The 23,783-nt window shown below is 43.1% G+C and overlaps 2 protein-coding genes across 3 annotated transcripts; one reads left to right on the top strand and one right to left on the bottom strand.

Annotated features, from left to right (window-relative positions):
* Nucleotides 1-220: 220 nt before the first annotated feature.
* On the bottom strand, nt 221-8,655 carry LOC123978123 (methylmalonate-semialdehyde dehydrogenase [acylating], mitochondrial-like). Its single transcript, XM_046061255.1, has 12 exons — nt 8,432-8,655; nt 8,062-8,103; nt 6,574-6,648; nt 5,965-6,126; nt 5,716-5,794; nt 4,524-4,826; nt 4,144-4,265; nt 3,126-3,315; nt 2,818-2,999; nt 2,180-2,359; nt 1,347-1,445; nt 221-1,243 (listed from the first exon to the last, which is right to left on the bottom strand). Exons 1-12 carry the CDS (start codon nt 8,468-8,470, stop codon nt 1,139-1,141), a joined length of 1,578 nt encoding a protein of 525 aa, XP_045917211.1. The 5' UTR covers nt 8,471-8,655; the 3' UTR covers nt 221-1,138.
* Nucleotides 8,472-23,783, top strand: lrfn5b (leucine rich repeat and fibronectin type III domain containing 5b). 2 transcript variants are annotated; one of them, XM_046061253.1, is made up of 8 exons: nt 8,591-9,114; nt 9,239-9,337; nt 10,346-10,582; nt 17,478-18,394; nt 19,183-19,357; nt 20,340-20,673; nt 21,633-21,933; nt 22,065-23,783. In XM_046061253.1, the coding sequence occupies exons 3-8, from the start codon at nt 10,540-10,542 to the stop codon at nt 22,758-22,760; spliced, it is 2,466 nt and encodes an 821-aa protein (XP_045917209.1). In that variant the 5' UTR covers nt 8,591-9,114; nt 9,239-9,337; nt 10,346-10,539; the 3' UTR covers nt 22,761-23,783. The 2 variants fall into 2 exon arrangements, with proteins under 2 accessions (XP_045917210.1, XP_045917209.1); XM_046061254.1 differs by lacking the exon at nt 9,239-9,337 and having other exon boundaries at nt 8,472-9,114.

Genomic DNA, 23,783 nt, shown 5'->3' with positions numbered 1-23,783 from the left:
TTACATTTCACATGCAGTCAAAACAGTGGGATGTTTTCAGCAGCGAAATTATAGGCCGTGTCGCTGAGTCAGAATAACTCAAGTTCAGACATCACCTACTTTTTTATCCGTGGCGCTCATTAGACACAGTTTAGAGCTGCACTCTCTTTGCTTCAACAGTAAATACCACATCAAATTACAACATTACCAGAGGCCAATTTCAACACAAATCAGAATTCACTTGAGTCAAATTACAGTCTTTATTCCAACAAAAGACTCTGATACCCTTGTTATCACCTTAGTAGTTAGCCACAAGACCAAAGAGAAGTGTACAAGGTTTAAAGTGTCTGAGATACTTGGGATGAAAAGACGTCTAGCTCTACTGGAACAAAACAGTTTCATCCCTGGAATTTCTTCACAATGGTTTATAAAGAATATCTGATGCCTACTCCATCCCATGTAAAATATTACAATTTAACCTTTATACCATTCACCATAATATAGTACAAAACTGTGAACCTCTGACACACATTAATCCCAAAGCTGGACAATATCAGAGTAGGATATACATTTAGAGGGCAAGAACTCAACCACCATTATTTAACTTTTAATAGAGTTACAGAATGGGTGTGTATGGCATTTGTTCCATTTATATCTACTATTCAAGTATCTACACGATGATCTGATAAACAGAACAAGCTAACGAACCAGAGGACACTGGTGGAAGACATTAGCTGTCAGTGCTTCACAAGGCAGAATCCCTGATCCTTGATTTATACTGTAGGTTTTAAGAAATGTGATACCAGAGTACACAGTCAATCATGAAAATGATTGACCATGATTATTCATTGTCCACCCGGTCTGCACAGAAAGAAACAGGTACAATATACAGCAGCAAACCCATGAACTTCACAGCACCATTCATTGCATCAGGTCAGTTCATCTCCTCAGTCTCCAAATGAGGTGTAAGTTGCGTTTGTATGTTTTTATACAACAACATTGTGTAGGATGTTCAGTCCAAACAATCACATACTAACAATTCTCAATGTGAATATTTCTATACACCAAAAAGGACATGTAACCTCTTCTCCAATCGGGCATCTTCTTAAGGCATACGAGAAGTCACAGAACATTATGCTGGATGTGCTGTCAATTTCACTTAGCGTCCCATGGTTGGCATAGTAACAGCCGGGCTCGTCACAGTGGCGTCCTCAGCCTTCCACTGCGATGTCACAGTCTTGATCTGAGTGTAGAACTGGATGCCCTGGTGGTAAAGACAACGACTGCGTCAGCTACCCGGTACACGTGAAAATTTTATTTTTAGATGCAAAGTATAGTGCACATGACTACCTGCTTTTGTTATTTACCTGCTTGCCGTAGAAGTTGGTGTCTCCTCTGAATGAGCCTCGGGAGCCAGTGAAGGAGAACATGGGGAGGGGGACGGGGATGGGCACGTTCACGCCAATCTGTACACACATGAACCAGAAATCAAACTCAACTACTGCAGAGGTACAAATACACCAGGGATCGAAGTATAACTTGTGTCATTTGGTTTGTATAACCTTCTCAAAACTAGGGGAAAACGGCCAGGTGTGACATTAATTTAATGCATTTTCATCTTTACACGTGTATAGTCCGAGTTCTCTGAAGACACAGACAAATACTTCCTTTAGCATGATGATTGTGAAAAATGATTCTCATCCATCTGCAACTCAACAGAACAGAGACTTGATTATCAAATACAGTCTGAAAGAAAACAAAGACAGTTTTTGCTTGCTGCCTTTTCTTAAAAAAAAAAAAAAAAAAAAAAGAAAAATATCACTTTCTAACATGCCTTCACAAATTAATATACACCTATATATCTCTATCTCTCAAGTGTGAAGCTTTGGTTTAAAAAGATGAACTGTTAAATTTAGCAAAGAAAAATCTGCACTGGGTGTTTCACTTTCATAAATACTTTATAGCACTACTCCTTTGAGCCTTCAAGTCGCTCCAATAAATATTCCCACCTCACATGAACTGTCTTGTTTTCGTTTTTCGAAACAACGCCTCCCACACAAAACTGTTTACTCATCAATGTATCACACAGGTGACTCGCTGAGGCCCAAAACAACACAAAAAAGGTGACCCGTTTGGATCCTGACAGTCGATTTGAAAACATTCTCTCCGGTGTCCTTTTATTCAGCCAAAAGAGTCTTACCTGACCAACGTCCACCTCGTGTGTGTATTTGCGCGCTGTGGCTCCATTGGTGGTGAAGATGGCAGTGCCGTTGCCGTATGGGTTGTGGTTGATTAAAGAAATCGCTTCGTCAAGACTGTCTGCCTCCAGGATGACAAGCACCGGCCCAAAGATCTCCTCTCTGTAACACTTCATGTCCGGCTGGAAAGAACAGCAGAATGATCACGCCAGAGCATTTATCATCTACAACTAAAACTCCACGAGGCTTTATTAACAAAGCATAAAGACCCTGCATGTTCAAAGTTTATGATGTCATGTCAGTAAATTGGGAAGACAAGGAAAAAGTTGTTGGGAAGAAAGAATGCTGAAATGTGATTTAAAATGACAACAAGCTTCATCAAACATACTGAATTGTGTCCCAGTTCTTGTGGATTTTTTTTGCCGGGGATAACTACCAGCGACAAATAAATAAATAAATAAATAAATAAATACACAAGCTCCACAGAAATAAGTTCTTGCAATTTACACTTCGTGTTAACAAAGCAAACTATTTTTCCTCCACAACTGTCAGCTCTGCAAGTAAACTGTTTATTTTATTACATTAGACTTTTTAGTGTATGAAAGAGGCCATGTTGTGCACTCTCTTAGCCAAATCTCACCATAACATTGCCCAGGATGGTGGGTCCTACAAAGTTTCCATTTTCATATCCTTTGACGGTGACATTTCTCCCATCCAGCAGCAGCTTGGCACCTTCATCCACCCCACTCTGGATCAAAGACTCCACCCTGGCCTTGGCTTCAGGAGAGATCAGGGGACCCACATCAGCCCCAGGCTGATCACCTTTAGGAGACACACACACACACACACGTAAAATGTTCCTTTATGAAGGGCCTTATTCTTTATATTAAAAAATTATATTTGAAATGCTTAACAAATTTGTGTTGACACAGTTACCAACGACGTTACCTGCGTTTACTCGCAGAGACTTTGAGCGCTCCACCAGCTCTGGGAGCCATTCACGAGATTCCCCTACAAAAATAGCCGTGGATAGAGCCATACAGCGCTGGCCAGCTGCTCCAAAGGCAGCACCTACCAGCTGGTTGAGTGTGTTCTCTTTGTTGGCATCAGGCATCACCACACCATGGTTCTTGGCACCCTAAATTAAAAAATGTAGGACACGGCTCTGTAAGGTTTCTCTCCGGTTATATTGTAGGACATCAAATAGAGGCGGTTTTTGAACATATCAAATGGAAAAAATCCCACGCCCTCCTTCAGGCCTCCCTCAAAACACATTTTCATGTGTCATGAATGCACAGGCAGGTAAACAGAAGTGGTCCACAGATATGGGTTTTTCAATGGCAGCAGTGCTGCCATTGGTCGATATATATAATGCCGATATCAAAACAAGGAAAAGTCATGTATAATTCCAATATTCCATACAGAAGATACATGGTTCTCTTAACCACTAGCATGCTGTTTTAGATATAATTTCTATTAATTAATGTAATAGAAAAAAAATACACTGTTTCATGCTGTAGATTTCAGAAAGTGCCTGGAGAGTGTGGGGTACAGTTGGTCAGAAGTGACGTTTGCACTGTTCTTTAAAGGTCACAGCCAGTAATGGTTTTAGATTAGCTATCATTTAGGATGGGAGAGACGCGTTAACATTTATAAAAGATGATGGTGAAATTTAGGGCTCGAAACTAGTTTTTTTTTTTCCTCACCACTTTCCCAAAGGGGGAGCGCCAACATGAAGAGGCTGATTGGCAGATATCTGCCGACCTAGTAGATTGTTGTCAGTATGTAAAGACAATTTCAACAAATATCAAAAAAATGCTTCTGAAATAAATGACCTACCTCAGCTTTAATATGTGTTTTATCATGGAAAACAGCAACTTCAGCCTAGTGAGACTCATAACTCTTACTAAAGAGCAGTGTATTTAATCTAGCAATGTTAAACTAAGTACTGTGAGGTCTTGTGTACCATGTTGGACTGCACTCTCTTGCCGTTCTTGGAGCCCCGCTCATAGATGTGCTCTCCAGCTGGGTTGGAGCCCACAAAGCTGATGGCTTTGATCGCCGGATGGTCACAGATGAAGTTCACCGCTACACAAAGATACAAACGGAATTTGTAAATCCCCTCTTCATCTGTGCTGCACTCTTAAGGCAAAATATAAGTGCACAAAGGCCTTGGATACAGAGGTTCAAACGCTAGTGAATTACTTACAGATATAAGCTGATGAATATTATCTACATATATCCAGGCAGTATACAATTAGTGTTTGAATCATCCTTGAAGCGTTCCCCTGCTCATTTCACACACACACAGTGTGCCTCTGAATTACCAGGGAGACACATGCTCACCTGCATGCTGGCCGTGGATGATGTTGAGTGTACCATCTGGTGCCCCAGCATCCTGGAGCATTTTGGCCAGGAGCATGGTGCATCCTGGGACCCGTTCAGAGGGCTTCATCAGGTAGGTGTTGCCACATACCATCCCGATGGGAAACATCCACAGAGGAATCATGGCAGGGAAGTTAAAAGGGGCAATACCAGCACACACTCCGATGGGTAGGCGGTAGGTGTAAGTGTCCATGTCCTTGGTGATGGAAGGTAAAGTCTCCCCCAGCATGAGAGACGTAATGCTGCAGGCATGCTCAACCACCTCTGGGGGGGGTAAAGTAAACCAATAAAAATATCCGTGATATGAGACACAATAAACTAAGGGATGCATCCTGAAAATTGCAATGGTAAAATGAGTTATTTAAGATGATTTATTGTATATTTATTGTCCATTTTGTACTTCAGAATATAAACTGATTTCTTGTACCTAACTGTAATAGATTTATTGAAAACAATAAGCCCAATTGATCCCAGTACTGTAGGAAATCTCTAATTCTGTCTTTCAGCTGATAAGCTAAAAAAATAGCAGGCTAGAATAAATCGAGCATCCCAAAACCGGGAACAGTACCAACTACAAGAAATACTTTGGCAACTCCGTCGTGTAATAAATATATCTTCATTTATTTGCAAGTGCGCGTGGCTCTTAATTTCTCAACATGATTCTTGCAAGTCTGCCAAAGTGAACAAGTACACCTCAATGAGGGGAACTGCATAATTATCTTTATATAGCATGCATCTAAAAGCAGACCCTGCAAAGTGTTTTACTTAAAACAAACTCAGCAGTCACACTATAACTTTGGGACTTAAAGTGATGCTGCACGGATCCTGTCTCCTTAACTCTTGTTTTGTTATAATTGAACACTTTGAAAGCCCCTCGAAAAGCAGTTTAATCCTCTATATGCCAAGAGAGCCAAAACAGAACCTTTGCCCCATTATTAATTTAAAAGTGAAAGCCACATTCGGGTTACACGCATTTAATTGACACCCTGCAGCCACTTAGTTCCCCCAAGCAATGACATAAAGGGTTGACAAAGACACAGACTTTTCATCATCAGGAGATACTATAGACAATCGTTTGAACAGGGGACAGACCAGCACTCTAATCAGGATATCAAAACCCAATAGCACACTGGGAAGTCTATGCTTTACTTACGGAGCCCTCTAAAAACATCTCCCTCTGCGTCAGCAAGAGTCTTGCCCTGCTCCAAGGTGATTATTTTAGCCAGTTCTTTCTGAAATATTAGAGGAAAAACAGCTTAAATTAACAACCATTACGTCAAGACATCCGCGAGGAAGAAACAAAAAGAGGTCCACATACGATAGCTGTTCTCTTAAAATGGGAACATGTTGGTGAAAGATGAAAAAACACAGAGGCACATGAGCAAGTGACACATTTCCCTACAATGTTATCCTTGATGAGCTGCTGGTAGCGCAGGAAGATCTGCTGTCGGCTGAGGATGGAGGTCTCGGACCAGGAATGGAAGGCTCTGGAGCAGGAGTCCACGGCTGCCAGCATCTCTTCCTGGGTCGCTTTGGGAACACGCCCCACCACTTCATTAGTGGCCTGAGGAGCAAGGGATAGTCCATACAGACAAGTTGACTGAGAGCAGGGGAAGCCATTACTTATTACTGCCTGTCCATTAATTCATTAATAAGCAAATGTTGGTGTTCTATGCTTTACAGGTTTGATATTTTATGTGATGATTGTAGACCGTTTTTGCATGCTATAATCATCCATTACTGCCTTGCTTGTGGCTTACACTTGACAAGTTAAATTATAGCAGGGCTGAACTTTTAGAAGACATAAAACATGACTGGCTGTGTAGCTCTGATCTCTCTTGCTTTAGAAATAAAGCTATTACAAATGAGCAAATCTCAATATTTCCCCTTACCCAACATTCATAAGTTACTACTACCAAGCGGCTCTGGTTATTTGCAGCCAGCCTACAGTACATATCTTGTTACTGCAGCCTCTTTGCAGGTTGCATATAGTTCATTTATGAATACTTACAGGGTTATGAATGTCAAGCCATTCAGAGGTGTTGGACTCAACAAACTTGCCATCAATGAACAGCTTGGTGGTGGGCTAGAGGATCACAGAAGCATATGATTAAATCCCTTCCTGCCTGAGTAAGTGCGATAAGGACCTCGATTCATCACCACAACATATACACTGACTTTCTAAAGCATTGTAGATCCCTTTATTTTCTATACACCGAGTTATGTTCATTTTAACATCATAAAATTGACGTTTTGCTGATCAGACATGTTTAAGCAGAGTCTTGATGGTTCAAAGAGTCCTCCATGCTACATTATCTGTCTCCCAATCCCATAATACATACAGCAGGTTTTGAGTAGATAGTGTGTACTCACTGGAATGCATCAAATGAAGTGCAAATAAGTCAGTATGCATATTATAGAAACGTTTGATTTTTGAGTGTTCTGTTGATGTACGTTTTTGTCCCGCAATGCAATGAACAAAGAAAAGAGTAAGAGCTGGAGACAGGCATTCATTCTTCGGGGTTACGTTTTGACAGTGGCTTTCCTAAGTTGATGTTTGATGTCTGACGACATAGGTATCATTTCCCGTTAGTATAAAACAGTATGATGATTTCTTCCTTACTAACTGCAAAAACATCAGCGTATGAAATGTTTTACATAGTAAAAGCTGTGTACAATTAGTATGTAGTATGGAACTGGGACATAGGTAATGAGTATGCAATGAGTACGAGGATGCAATGAGACATTTCAACACAAATTCTTGACTGTTCAGAATGTCTTCAATCTCATAATGAGTACTGAGAACTTCTAGTCAGTACAAAGCCAATATTAGATTATCGCAGATATATTGAGCTCTGCTAATACATTAGCCGATAAGTAACAAGAAACTGCAGTAAGAAATAACAAGATATGTTTGAGGTTATTTTAAAACGGTCTCTTCATCACATGGTTTGTCCGCCAGGAAACACTGAAAAGTTCATTTTTAAAAATAATTGCTATGTCCAACTTTGTACATATCTGGCAATCCTTCAACAGCCAAATGCAAGGGTTCTTCATCAGAAATGTTTGTTAAATAACAGATATTGGCCAATTAACCTTTATAATGTTTGTTAAACTTTTAAATATTTATATAGGAACCGGAAATCCATTATCAGTCAGGATGTTGTCTTAGAGTTGGTCTAAGAAAACCGGATGTATCTCAGCTCCATTTGGACCGTCATGGCACATGAACAGGTGAATGTGAGTTATGTTACTTCAATAGAACAAACTTTGCAAACATTTCTAAAAACATGGCGTCATTTTGAAATGATGGCGTCCAGTGTTCCAAATAATTTAATACATCCCCCCATTTCAAGTTAACTGCATAATGCAACACAATGTGGCACATGGAAAGAATCTGATACTTCTCAAACTGACAATCAGAAGAGACTGTGCTGAACACATAACATTCATTCATTCATTGCTGCGTCATAAAAGCGGGTCAGTGGGAAGCGCTTACCGCTGAGGAGGAGTAACATAGACGACCCAGCTGGAGGGGGACCTGCAAGAAATTAATCAGCAGAGCAATGGTCAACTTCAACTGATATTAAAATCATTGTCCAAGGACTAGTGCAAAGCTCAGTCTGAGCGCTCCATTGCTTGTCAGGCATGTTCACTTGATGCAAATAACATGCCCTTACCTAATATTACATAACTAACTTGCACATAAATATTAAATGATTGCAATAAAGGAGGAGTGACCCGTGTGCAACGTGCTTCTTAGGCAACGACTTTCTTAGCTAGCAGTGCAAGTTGTTAGCTATTTTGAATTGCATACGCTTGAAACAAAACCAACTGTTCTGTAAAACATGAGAATGAATTTGTTTTACCTTTTTGTTCAAAAGGGACCGGAGGAGAATTGCTGCCATAGTGGAGAGTTGGGTTTCTCTTTCCTTGCTCCGGAGCCCTTCAACTGACCCAAAAGACCCTGCTGCAGAGAGAACTTTAGCTAGCAGAAATATTGCAAAGGACAGCAGCGGGATAAAACGCTGCGCTTTAAGAAGATTTTTAAGACGATCTACAAAACACTGTTGGCGTGGATGTCCGTGGCTGGCAACAGGGCACACCATTTGTTGATCTGTGAAAACTGCTCGCGACGGCATTCGCTGCGTCCTCTCAGTGTGGGCGGGACAGACCCGATTTAAAAGCCAATCACTGCGCTTAATTTACCAGCCGCCCTACATTACAGTACGCTGATTGGCTGTTTCAACAAACACAGACTTGAGTCGCCTCAGTTACTTGATTGAGTCTTTAAAAACCTTCTTCGGGGACTTTGTTGTTAAAACGTTGCCCAGTGGGCTTACTGCGTACGACACTTCCCGCGGTAACCCACTTTTAAAAATATTTATGACCGGATAAAACTCGCTTTTATGTGTTAAGGAAACCTTACCAACACCTTGTAGCAGGTAGCAGTTTCCATGGTAACATGCTTACAGGCGACATGGAGTTCCTCCGGTGGAGCTGTCATGATGTTGCAAGATGGATTGAGTCTTTAGGATTTCCACAATACAAAGTAGGTTAACACTCACCTGACTAAACAGAGATAACATTGACCGTTACAGGATATGTCCCTGTCAGCTTCCAAGATAATACTTAGCTTCTCAGAACTCTGACCTCATTATTCATTTCTGTCGCAGGCATGTTTCACGGAGAACCTCATCACTGGAAGAAAGCTAATTTATGTAAATTGTATCTACCTGCCAAGACTCGGAATCACAGATTTTAAAGACATGCAGGTAGCCTATTAAGAAGAGGAAGGAAGACGAGTTTTTGATTCTTACCTTCGGAAGAGATTGATGTTATTCTGGAAACTTATTTACATATCAAAGATGGAGGCTCACACAATGTTCAAGGAAGTTTAAACAGGCTGAGTAGCACCAAGATAATGATGACACTGTTAAAACTACTGTAGCCTACTGAATACAATCTATTAGCTACCATCTGGTGCTGAAACATTTTTTTGAGGAGTTTGTCTTAATTTATTTACATTTTGATAAGTGGTTATGATTTAAGTAGCCTAATTCAACAAGTAAAAATACCAATTTACTGGACATCACTTTGAGCTCGCCAACTTAAGGTAAGGTAGTCAAAAAGGAAAAAAAAACAATAAAAAGATTAACCTATTAGAAATAATAATAGGCTAGTAGGCTAATTACAAAGTGCTTTGCAATAAATAATTGTTAGCTGTTTCCTCAGCTGTAAATGTCTCTTCAGTAAGCAAGTGGACTGCTGTGAACACCAGAGAACTGGTATCTATGGTCTGCAGCCAACTCACTCCATCCCTCTTTCTTTGAACACTGTGACATCCAATTAAAGTTATGTGTTGTAACCCAGCATCACTGCCAGCAGACACCTCAGATCAGCCACATCACATAGGATACATGATGTGTAGCCTATATAAATGGGCAGTTTGTCTGAGGTCAGAACTAAATTGGCTAAAAGTGCCTTTATGTATTCAGCTCTGCATTAATGTAGAAGCATAAACTGATAATGAAATGTCTCCAGACAGGCAGACTCAGTAAAGAATCGTCTGTTTAGTCGAAATATAGGCCTATATTGCTTTAGCCTGTTAGTCCTTCGATGCATGAGTGTAACCTTGCAACCTTTCTTCCCATGATGCCACATTCTTGGCGAGTTCTCCTCCAAAGTCTTTCACTCTCAGTGGGACTACCTTATTAAATAAAGGTTAGATACTGTAAAAATATACTTTATCAAAGGACTCAACCCTGCTGTGCGTTCTGCAGGTCATCTCTGCCCGTGTGCGCGAGCTGCTGGGGATCACAGAGACCCTGTGGAGTCGCAGCATCGCTGACCCTCCACGGGACAACATGGGCCTGTTCTTGGAGAAAAAGAGTCGGACAGGTGAACGGGCGGACAGCCTCGCTTACCAGCGGTTCCTGGAGGACGCGCGTCAGTGAGCGAGAGGCGAGAGCCCGACATGAATCACAACAGTAAAGGAGCACAGCAAAAAATCAAGAGATGTCAGTGTCATTTCATATCGCCAACTGTCAGCTCATGATGACTCCAATGAGACACTCACAGAGGGGGCGCATGCAGACCTCGACAATAACGCTTCCCACCGGCAAAATGCTTGTGTGTCGTTGTTGTCTGGTGAAATCAGGCATTAGGTTTTTGTGCAGGTAGCCAATATGTGTTCAGACTGAAAATCAGTTCTGAAAACGTCTGGCCACTGGGTGATCTCACAAACAGAGTGACACAACAAAGACTGAGTGCAATATTGCACGCACAATTTGCGCTATGATAAACAGTTTCAATGTTCTTGTCGTCCCAGCTCTGTATAACTTTGCTTAAACCAAGCTATTCCTATTGATCTCAAGTGGATGTGCTGTATGGAAGTATTGATCTGGAGTAGAAATCCTCAGGGTAATTCTGTGGATGATGACGAACACCTCTTTGAAAGTGCCAGGCAGCTCTGGGAGCAATATAAGTCATTGTTCTTATTAGGAATAAATAATTTTAAAAAAGCACTGAGTCTGCGAATCCAAGTACTGCGCCGGTGTATTGTAATAGACTTATGAACATATATGCCTCTTCGCCAACTTGCACAAAAGGCCATAGGATCATTGCATCAGATAGTGATGGGTGGAGTGCCAAGCAGACCCACGGGGAGCCAGGGCTTTCAGTTTCAGCCAGCTCAACACTTTCTTGCCAATAATCTATGTAATAGTCAGGCCTACATGCGGGAATATTCAGCTATACGGTGCTATATATGGCTTTACTCAGACCAGATGTACCATGCACCAAAGGTTTTATAAAGTAATAGATTTTCAATAACATAGGCTACTTGTTTACGCCTACACTGGTTGTTGCCCGACTTATTTTTCATCTTTTATAGGCTATGTCCAAATCCAATAAACAATTATCTTCTTCTTTTTTTAATTTAATTTGAAGGAAATATTATAGGCCTGCTGCATTTTCGTGCTGTAGAGTTCAATCGACATGAATAAATGATGATGCCTGCCTGTGAGATAGGCTGGGAGGCACTGCATCTGTCTGTGCACACAAATGGTCTCTGTGCAGCTCGGAGCGCACTGATTACCATTCCGAGCACAGCACCTCTGGTCAGAAATGGAGCCGGGCCGGTGGTTGACAGTAGTCCGGGGGCAGGAGGGGGGGCATATTATGGCAGCAACCTTTCAGTCAATCTGGATTAACTCGCACTGAGCCCTGCGTCGCCAGCAAAACCCCGTGAAAGCGATACGAACATCTGGCTGGATTCAGCACAGCACCAGTCACTCACAGCGCTGTAGATATTAAAGCAGCCTGTCGCTACAAAGGCGTTTTCTCTTCTGGAGGGGCATACAGGCGGATGCGCAGTAGAGGCGATCCCGCACAGCTGCAGCCACACCGGGACCCTTCAGGTTGCGTTTACCAGTATTTTCCTCGACTGGTGGGATGCTGAGTTACATTTCTCCGTTGTGAGTGGATCGGAGAGGAGTCGTCCTTTATCTGCTGGTCATGGATTTCTTGAAGGGCACCGCTGGTTTCGCAGGCCGTCACTTGTTATAGCAGCCAAGGCGCGTGTTTCGGGACACCCGAATTATCTCCAAGAGGCACCGTCGGTCCCCTTTTTATTCGAGCCACTCCGAGAATGCTCTCAGCACTCCCTGGAGGATATAGCCTACGCTCAAACCCACCCTCCTTTGACTTGGCTTCATGTTTCATCTGCAAGGTAAATTCAATATTTTATTGGCTACAATTGGTGTGAATTGTAGCCTCTGAACTCTTTTGGGGAACTGTCTTTCAAGAGGCGCAGTATAGCCTTGAAGTACTTCTCTTAGGACCCATCTGAAAGGGTTCACATTTTCCCTTGTGAGCGGGGGTTGTGGCTGTAACCCACCAGCCCAGGACCTGTACCGCAAGGTCAAAAAAGCTCCTCAATAGCCAAGGAACGCCGTCAGATAGCAATTTTATTTTTAGTCCCCACTTGGCTGCATTCTTTGATGTTTTTTTCTCCCTACAGGTGAAACCGAGAATCATGCCTAATGTGGCCATTATTCAGTCCACTCCGGGATGCGTGCAGGATAAGACTGATTTCAGATTCTTTGTTTTATTGTGCATTATCTCAGCACAGAGGACGTGACAGGCTATCTGCTGGTCTTTGCTGTGGTTAAACCCGAGTTGATAGGCTATGCAAATTACTCACCAGTCATTAAGGTGTGATAGTTTAAAAAATTAGCCTAAGTAATAACATTTAGGATGAGTATTTGGGCAGGGAGACATGTTGCCAGGTGACTGATGAAGACAGGTGAAAATATAGTCCTAGTGATTTTTTATAGAGGACGACGTGTAACGGTCTTGTCTTATATGTTAGTTATCACATGTCTTGTTATTCATAAGTGCCCGAGGCACCATTGTCACTGCTACACCAGTGAAATCAGGCCCACGCCTCATTTTGCTGCTTCAATTTGCTCTTACTGCTATGTTAATGGACTCAGTGATGTAGCTTATATGCTGCTACCTTTCACTGATAGCAGAGAAGTGATGTATGGTTCCTGAACACTGAGGCTGCTCTACAGGCCAGCTCTACATTCACTGACCCAAATTCTTCACCACAAAATAAGCTTTTGTTTTTGCTGAGGAAGTGCTTTCATTAACACTTGGAACACTAAGATGATTTGACAGTCACACACTTGCAGGCACACACACCTGGCCCATGTGTGTGTGTGTCTGTGTGTACTGTATGAGAGTTGCTATTCGATTACACAACACAATAAGTAGAGAGACGATTATGCATTATTTAGCCATTTTGTTGCTGTGTGAGCTAGAAAACACAGGATCCTGAGGGTCTTTGAAAAGGGGAAAGTGAGTCAGTGGATATAGTGATCGTGGATTTTATTTTGGCTGTCCCTGTTTCTGCCACAAATAGAATGTAACAGAGCGTAGTGTTTTCACAAAGAGAGGTAAGGATTTTGCTTTTTCTTACACTTCCTGTAGCTGAAATTGCACTTGTGAATTGGCATATTTGAAAACCTACAGCCCAGCGTGCCCATGCTGTGCAGAATATTTACTTGAGTAGGCCGTATTTACATTCAGAGGTGGTGCTCACGGATTCTGCATTCCTCTTTTTGGAAGAAAATCCCTGGTCATAAACCCCTCACATCGGGGCATGTCACAAAAGTGCAAGTTCCAAAGTCAGTGATCAGCATTTAAATTTGGCCCGTTCAGCCTCCTGCTTTAATACAAGACAGCTTCTAAAATATGAAGAGTGTTTTCGGTGCTTGTTTGTTTGTTTATTTGTTGGCCTGATGCTCCAGTCAGGAGATATCCAGCATATCAAGGTATCACTGAATTTCCTGTGATACAGTGTGAAGGAAAACACTTGGAATTACAACGGGGGGAGTTGTAAATGCTGATGAACAGCACTTCTGTTGATGCAGTGGGGTCTGCTTAGTATGCTATACCCCTGGCACACATACACAGATACACACACATTCTCACACGAGCTTGTCTGACTGAACTACATCAGAGTTCTACAACAAGCCATTTAGGTTTTTATTACACGCAAGATTGGAGAAACAGTAATGATTCAGTCACTCCAAACATTGAATCCAATACAAAATTAGCTGAGTGTACAATCTCCTTTCTTGTCACCATGACAGGGTTGTAAATGGCACAACACAGACAAAAAGTCTGTTCTGGCCTTCAACCAGAATGTCAATTGTCGAGGTCCTTTCCTCCAGAGAAGACACTTTGTTCTAAATATTATTAGGTGATCTGAAAATGAGCCGCTGATTACATCTCGCCCCAAAACGGACGTTTTCTGTGTTGCCATGGCATCAAGGCTGTCACCCAAGAGCTATCGCGTTCTAACATTGGCAGACTCTGTAGGAAAAGGGTATCACAGCACATACCCACATTCACAAACACAGATGTGTTAGTTAGACGGTCCATAACAGCATCAATGTTTGGTCAGGATGTTTGGACTCGGGCTACACAAGCATTTACCCAACAAAATAGAATTTCTACCAGCTTCAGTCAGAATGTGATCCACTTCAGCAGATGCACCAGCTCCATTTGGTCTCATAAAGCAGGCAGACTGAGGCCCCATTTCACTGCTTTGTCGATACCATTTTACCGTCATGTTGCAGCATCAGTTTACCTCCTTGACACAACAGAGCTTATTTTTGGCAGTAGCAGACGTCCGGCTGCTCTTCCCCCGAGCAGCCCAGGTGAGACGCTGCCATGTGCCATTGTGTCGACCTGCGTGGAGGCACACCGACTTCATCTCATTAACTTCCTCTCTCAGGGCTGCTTTCCCTGTTTCCCTGCCCAGACGTGGATTGCAGAGGCTTTCTCACATGAGCTCCAGCATAAGTTAGACCATCTGAAAACATATCCCCCATGACCTCACCGGCCAATTGGCATGCAGTATGCTGCATAAGGCTTTTCTTGGCGAATGCTGCCCCAGGGAGACCATAGATATCCTCTCACACAGTATAGTGCTGCTGCCGCTGCTGCTGCGCATGAATGTCTGTCTCCATAGCTGAGGGTTGTTGTGTAGTGAGCTACCTCTATTAGGCACAAATCCACCCACTGGTGTGCATGTGTGGGTGTGTGCTGTCAGTCTGTTCTGTTCTCTAAGGGGTGAAAAAACCTGCTCAGAGGTAGTAAACGAACATTTGATTGACTAAGAAGCAGATTATGGTTAATGCATCAGTAGATTATCTGTTTTCTTGTTTATTTGTGGCCCTCCCAAGTCGCCTCACCATAATGAACAGCCCAATCTAGAGGATAATGATTTTCTGGGGGGGTGACATTTAAAGATGAAGTGTGTGATTGATGATTGCATTGATTGATTATCTACTTATTTGTTCATGTACCTGACGAGTGCAACCTGTTATGCAAATCTCCGTGGATCAACCATAATTAAATGCAAATTAGGGAGACGGCAACAGATATTTCCTGCCCTGTTTCAGCAGCGAGGGGGCTGTCCTTTCGTCCTCACAGAACAAATTTTATAGGGATTACCGTTGCAACCATTCTTTTCACGTTCGGGTGAGTTTTCACTGGCAAAAAAAAAAAAACATCTCCACCAAGTGAATCAATATCACGTCTTCAGCGCCATTCGAGTCTGGAAGTAGCAGGTCCTCTCCGCCTCATTGCACATCCAGAGGCCGTGCCATTCAGAGTCAGAGCAGAAGGCGGTTGGCACACCAACATGAACACCTCCGCTTTTATATGCTCTCCTCTGACACACACATAAAGTAGATGTTAGAGTTTCCACACAGACACACATTGCTTTGCAATACTGCTTGACACTGAAGTCATCTGCCATCTTTAAGGAGAGTCATGACAACATTTAATGATTTCTTACCAGCTCACATTTCTAGTGCACCCCAATCCACAAAACGGGGCTTTTGTGTGACTTGGAAAAGTTGTTGCTGGTAAAAATGGGTCGAGAGAGACATTGATTCATTGCTGCCTGATCAGCAGTATTCATGCAAATGTCACACCCAGTGTGCTCTCCATTGATATCATTCCTCCCTTTGCTATTATGGGCCATTTTAAGGTGACCTCTTTCCTGCCTCCTTGTCGGGCTGTGATACATTTAACCCAGCTGTCAAAATGCAACTGTTGTCAGCGGATGCCACCAGGTTTCCTTCACTCCCCTTCTCGTGTTAAAACATGCCCCCATATGGCAAGTATGTCACTCCCATACTGTCTGATGGTTTCTTTACTGATGATTTTTTCCTCACATCGCGACTGTCAAGGTTATTACACCGCAAGTTTTGTGTCACAGCTCCGGTGCAACAGAAGCTTTTGAAGCATGAAGGTACTCAGTTGGCAGGCTCTGTGCTGAGGCAAGATTTTTATGCACACTCTACAAGACCCAACGTCGACAATGGAGGCATTACCAGCAAACCACAGAAAGCTATAATCATAAATCAGCCACTCTCTTTGGTATTTAAAGGTTAGCCTTTGGATTTTTACTACAGTTGTGGGGCTGGATTTCTTGTTCTCTGTGTTTGATTGGATTGGTGTTCCTTTCAGTGTGCTGTAATGGGACACCCAGACAGCTGAATATTGCATGTTCAACCAAAATGACACTAAATTTCAGTTCTAAAAATAATCACAGCTAATGTCACTCTTGCTCGGGTACATCGTGTGGTGCACCTACAGAGTTGTGATCTGATCTCAACTTTCTTTGCTTTATGACATACTATATCCCTGACAAGGTCTCAGGATTCATCAAATGGATCCCTCCTGATCCCCCATCTCAGTTGTATCGTAAGTAAGAGTAGCAGCAGAGAGAAAATCAATAGGAAGGCATAGCACATCCTCACGGAGGCACTGGGCCCAATCATCCCTTCCAATTGGCAATATGATCCTGGGAGATATCAGTCTAATTCTGATGAGGCCCTGGATTGCCAGTCTAGACTTTCACCCCTCTGTACACACACAGAAAAGGACTGGCATTATCATATCAAAAATGTAAGAGAAGGGGAGCAGGGGCTAAAAAGTTGTCACAAAAATCATTCAAGATTACTGGGGAAGTTTCACCAAGTCTGCAGGTGACTAACTAGTTTCACATCTAATTGCACAGCATTCATTGTTTGTTCAGGCACTGGCTCTCTTAGCTTCCTGCTCAGAATTAGGACTCTCTGTAAATCTCAGCTGTGAGCTGGCAGCGATAGTGTTTCAAATCTAGCAGTAAAGCTTTAACTTTATAGAAAAGAATCCCCCACTTCCCTCTGTAAGGGGGGAGTTCTCAGTGCAATGTGTGATTATGAAAATGACAGTGTAATAAAGATGATACAAATCACTGTTGCAGATTTCATGCTTTGCATTCTTTAAGGGCTTAATAAATAGTATGCCCTTCTCCTCCTCTCTTTTTGCTTTATCTTTTTTTAGGTGTATTAAGCCAACTGAAAAGCCAAATGGAGTCTCTCCTGGTGTATCTGATAGTCCTCGGTGTGGCTGTGAAGGCCCACAAAGTTCAAGTCTGCCCCAAACGCTGCGTCTGCCAGGTGCTTAACCCCAACCTGGCGACTTTGTGCGACAAAAAGGGGCTTCTCTTTGTGCCCCCGAACATTGACAGGCACACGGTGGAGATGCGTCTTGGGGATAACTTTGTAACCAGCATCAAACGCAAAGACTTTGCCAACATGACCAAGCTGGTAGACCTGACCCTCTCTCGGAACACCATTGGCTCCATCGCTCCTCATGCTTTCAAAGACCTGGAGAACCTGCGAGCCCTTCACCTCGATAGCAACCGGCTAACCCGCATCACCAACGACACCTTCAGCGGCATGTCCAAGTTGCACCACCTGAACCTCAACAACAACCAGCTCACCCACATCCAGATTGGGGCTTTTAATGATCTGACCGCGCTGGAAGAGCTGGACTTATCCTACAACAACTTGGAAAGTGCGCCATGGGTGGCCATTCAGAGGATGTCCAACCTCCATACTCTCAATCTGGACCACAACATGCTCAGCCACATCCCAGAGGGCACCTTCTCTGGGCTGCAGAAGCTCAAGAGGCTAGACGTGACTTCCAACAAGCTCCAGAAGCTTCCCCCTGACCCTATTTTCCAAAGAGCAGGGGTCCTGGCCACCTCTGGGATAATGGGACCTTTGTCGTTCGCACTGAGCTTTGGAGGGAACCCACTGAGGTGTAACTGTGAGCTGCTCTGGCTGCGGAGGTTGCGGAGGGAGGATGATCTGGAGACCTGTGCCTCACCGCAACACCTCGCCGGACGCTATTTCTGGACTGTTTCAGAGGAAGAGTTCCTGTGTGAGCCTCCTCTCATCACCAGGCACTCTCAGGTATAACCTCCAAATGGAGCTGTGCGCTGTAAGACATAACACTCGCTACTGTTACACTCTCTGAGCCCAGACATTGGATTGCGTGTCAGTTAATCCATGGTGGCACTTTGTGCTTTCTTTAACTGTCGCACCAAATATTAGCTTTGCGAGCCAGAGGAGTCTTATAAGACTTGTGGAACTCATCTGGGCAGCTCAGCTAACTGAATATTGTGAAATATATAGGACCTGCTTAAAAAAATGTAATCAAATTGTGGCCTGTGGAGAGTTTTTAGCAGGAATTTCAGTTTTAATAAAGCTATTTGCAGGTTTATGATGGATCTGTGGTGAAGCCCTTATTACACAGCGAACGCTTACAGTGGTGTAGCCCTTGATTCATGCATCCAAACAAAATTATCTGATCAAATCCTTGCCAAATAACAGCTAGAGCCTCTCATTTACATTCACCAGACATATTTTGCATAATTGCAGAGATAGAGAAAAGATCTTTTATTTGGACTCCATCATATCCACTAGAATGTACTGTCATATTGAATATCTCGCCTTCATAATCATGCTAATTCAATGAAATGACTATGATCTGTTGTTGATTATATTTACAGGGAATAAAGCTTTAAAACACAACATCATTAATAAGGATATTAATTGTAATATCTCAAAGTTATTCAGACTGTATTACTCTAAGCCAAACTAACAGCACTAACAGCTTTTGAATTTAGTGCATTTGGTGTCATCATCAATCTCTGTATTTAACATGTCATAAAGTCCTTTCACTAAATGCCTTTCCTCAGGAACTGCGAGCTTTGGAGGGTCAGAGTGTTACTCTGCGCTGTAAGGCTAGGGGGGACCCCGACCCCATTATCCACTGGATCGCCCCTGACGGACGCCTTATGTCCAACTCCTCCAGGGCTGCGGTCCACACAGACGGCACGTTGGACATCCTCATCAGCACTGTCAAGGATTCCGGTCTGTTTACACCCTGGTGGCTGTGCTTGTGTTGTTGACTGAACAAAATTAGTTGTTTGCTTGTGTATGCAGACTATAGGACTGGAGTATTTGTCTACATCAGGAGATAAAGTTTAGAGTGGAGGAGTGTTTGCTCACACACTGATTAAACTCACAATGGACTGGAAAATTACTTTTTCACCTTGTTGGCTAAGTTTCTGTCATATATCTATTTACAAAACTGTACTTTCTCACACATTGCATGTTTTAGTGGTTAAATCATAACTTGTTTTAAAAAATCCACACAAAACAAAATCCACCTACCAGCACCTCTTACTACTCTCGCTAATGAACACACTATATCTTATTTGTTTAATCTGTACACTGCAAAAATGCAAAGTTGTGGTTTGTCGAGGGGTTATGAGCAATACTATTTCCTGGCTGGGAGCAACATCATGGTGAAAACTACAGTAATGCCACCAGTTGCTCTTTTTGTACCAGGTTAGCTGTTTCCCCCTGCTTTCAGTCTTTAAGCTTAGCTAACCAGTCGCTGTCTGTAGCCTTTACCGGACACATGTGAGAGTGGGATCAATCAGAAAGAAAGCAAAAACTGTACGAAGCCCCTGAATTCTGAAAAGATACATTTTTCTTATCTTGTTATGCACAAACTGCGATGGACTGGCGACCTGTCCAGGGTGTACCCGCCTTTCGCCCAATGTCAGCTGGGATAGGCTCCAGCCCCCCCCACGACCCTGTACACAGGATAAGCGGTTGACAATGGATGGATGGATGGATGGATGGTTATGCACAAAATAAAGAAATATCATATTTCACGAGTTCGGGGGCTCAGTATAGTTTCCAAAATTTGTAAAGCTATTTCCTTAAAAATTATGATATACATAAGTTTTTATCGCAACTTTAATGGATGTGTGGCCCGCTGTACTTACCTGTATATCACAATAATTATCAGAAAGGACGATAATCTAATTAGTGTGTGTTCCAGGTTCCTTCACCTGCGTGGCCTCCAACCCGGCAGGTGAGGCCCAGCAGACGGTGGAGCTGGTCATTGCTAAACTCCCTCACATCACCAACAACACAGTCGCAGAGCAGGAGCCCGACCCCGGATCATCAGATATCGCCACAGTGACCAAGACGGGGGCAGAGGCGGGAGGGATGCCTCTGGGGAATGCAAAGACGAGCCAGGAGAAGAAAGTAGTAATTGCTGAGGCCACGTCCACCTCGGCCCTGGTCAAGTTTAACTTCCAGAGGAGTATTCCTGGAATACGCATGTTCCAGATCCAATATAATGGCACTTATGATGATTCACTGGTTTACAGGTAAACAGAAAGACAATACGAAGCATGAAATCAAAACTGAAGAAGAAAATGCTGTTATTCTTAAAATACTGGCCAAATAGCACAATTTAATCTAGTGAACAAACCTTAAATCTGAATCTAAATGTACACAAATGAACATAACAAGATTGGAATCATTTTTTTTATGTTGACCCTTGTTTTACCTTGATAGTCTACTTTAAATGTTCCCTTCAGATATTTAGTCATTAAGAACTGGACCTGGCTGTCGACATGATTATTTGTGGTGTCTATTAATCCTATCAGGAAGACACACTAATGCACTGTATCTGATTTCTTATTCTTCGACTCATAATCCCCCCTCGCCAGAGTGTATCATTTACTATGTGCAAAACCTTGATAATGCTTGATCAACAAAATCAAAACAGAATGTCAGCACTAAGCTGCGGACTGATAGGAAGATGAAAGAGTAGTCAGCCAGTGTTTTACAAAAAGCATCAGAGGCTTTGCACATGCCCATCTGAGAAACCGGCGTACACAGCATTCTTTCATCTCTACCCTCTTTAACTCCATATTTGGTGCTAATCACTGTGATAGGATAGGCTCGTCATACGGGCCCCCCTTTTTGCAAGGGAACTTTGAAGTCAACAACACGTATGGTGTTTGGCAGCGGCTAGTAAATTCAGGAGACATTAGGGAATCGACTCTGTAATCCTGATGTTGTGAACAAAAGGAGGCACCCTGCATCCCCAGCGACTGAAAGCAACCTTTTATCAGTGATGATGCTGGAGACAATAAATCAAATGTCACAAAAGATTATGCCCAGACAGATCTTAAACAGCCCCCTGAGAGATAAATGATTGTCATGTCATTTTATCACTACAAAACAATAAGCTGGGTAATCTGATTTGCTTCTGTCTCCTTTCATTTAACCCTCTCTAATCTATGTCACAACTCACAATGTTTTTTGTTTCTTTTTATAGAATGATACCCCCGACCAGTAAGAGCATCCTGGTAAACAACCTGGCGGCTGGTACCAACTATGACCTGTGTGTGCTGGCCATCTACGATGACCAGGTGACCGCGCTGACCGCCACCAGGGTGATAGGTTGTATCCACTTCACCACAGAGCCACAGTACCTGAGATGCCATTTCATGCAGTCGCAGTTTCTCGGTGGCACCATCGTGGTTATCATTGGAGGGATTATTGTGGCCTCAGTGCTCGCTTTTATCATCTTCCTCATTGTGCGCTACCGGGTGTGTAACCAAGGAGACGTAGATAAGGTCAGTTTGGCATGAGTCCCTCTTTTTGTTCTTTTTCTGTTCATTATTTCTTTTCATATTAAAACAGGGGTGTCTAATAGAATTGCTTTCATTCTTCTTTCTCTTCCCATACTTGTCTCGTGTCATGGCAGGCTCTAGAGATGGGGGATATTCGGTCGCTAAGCAGTGATGGACAGCTGCAGGGCTGTGGGATTCCCAAGTCCCTCTCTAAGCAGGTCCTACGTCCAGAGAAGAATGACAAGGACTCCCTGAGAGTTGCCCTGCCGCCCCCAGAGCCAGCCAAGCAGCGACCGCCGGCCGTTGTAGCCACCACCAAACCCTCTGTCCCTGACTGCACTGTCTCTACCTCTGCTGCCAGCCACAGTTGGCACCCGGCCTCCCCAGGTGCTCCAAGGCCCAAACGTTTCAGTGCTCCACCAAAACCCTCAGAGGCTCGCCGAGCTGAAGTTCAGGGGGATGTTGAGCTCGATAACATGAACCGGAATAACTCGTCAGAGGTTAAAATGGCCACCGCTGTCACTCTCGCTGTTCCTGGCCAGCCCATCAAATGGACTGCTGTTCCCAGGGCTCCACGGCCCTACCAGGCCCCTCAACATTACATGACTGTGCCTGCAGGCGGAGTGAGGGTGAACCGCAGGCACTCCCTAAATGCAGACTCATACATGGAGCGCTGCTATGTGGCCTACCCCAAAACTGGGGCCAGTCTGCGCTCCAAGCGGAGCCTGTCAATGAGCGGAGAGCTGCCACAGCTCGAGAGCACAACAAACATTCACCGGGCCAGGGACAAACTCTCCAGGTCTGAGTGGCTTCTGGAGAGCACTTTATGATTTGGAGTTTATGACCTGCGTTCTCTTGTTTTCTTGGATTGGATTTGTGGCCCGTTGTGAATCAGACAGGGATTTTATGCCTTGCTTTGAGCTTGTGCGCTCTCCATTGAAGGACCTGTAAGCTTCTCTCATATATTTGGGGGCAAGGCAGGCATATAGGGTTATGGGAAGCATTTCACATTTGTTTTCTACCTTATAACCTATCAAAGTTGTCTTTATAACGACATTTGACCAAACTTTGATGAAAGGCACAACAATGTATAAAACAACTTCATGTACAAAAGTGTTTAGTTGTGTGAGATACTGTATATCTCAATACAACCATAAGTGTTCATGTGGTATTGAATGCAGTAACCTGGACATACTTTATTATAACAAAGAAAGAAACACGCAGGTGGGTGGGGGGTTATTATACTTACAGACTCATTGCCTGTTACTTAAAGTGATACAATCTCTGTAGACTTTGAACATGATTCGTGTCTCCAGCTCTACAGACAGACGGTGACATGTCTTAATTTACCTTGGCTGTGGTTTGATGAGATTACGAATGTGCTTTACATCCCAGAGGTGTTGGCATGAATGTAGTAGACAGACAGTGCTCCATCTCTTCATCCCGACACCCCCAGAAACAGCACAATGCAGTATTTTTGTGGCACAAGTCGACTCAGCCTAATACTGCCCTCCGGTTTGAATCGATACATTTTTATCACATAATTACATAAAGACTCCACTCTGATAGGATTCCTGTCGTGACTGATTTGAGCGACAATTGAACCAACGCCAACAGCATGACAGGTGCAGGAGGTAATCTGATATCACGTGCGGATGAGATTCAGAGGAATGGTTCATTTCCATATTTTTTACTTACTGGCGTTATCGTGTTACGCCGATGACAACCATTGTAAATGAACTTGTCGATGTAAGAGAAACGATAATCACAAGTATGGGAGGACGTCAGCTCTTGATTTTGCTGTTGTTTCTGTTTGATGTTTACCAGTATAAATAAACAAGTGATAAAAGGGA

Source organism: Micropterus dolomieu, linkage group LG10 (genome assembly GCF_021292245.1).
Source record: "Micropterus dolomieu isolate WLL.071019.BEF.003 ecotype Adirondacks linkage group LG10, ASM2129224v1, whole genome shotgun sequence".
Classification (NCBI taxonomy): domain Eukaryota; kingdom Metazoa; phylum Chordata; class Actinopteri; order Centrarchiformes; family Centrarchidae; genus Micropterus; species Micropterus dolomieu.
Note: the sequence above shows the minus strand (reverse complement) of the source record. Positions and strands in the feature narration are given on the sequence as shown.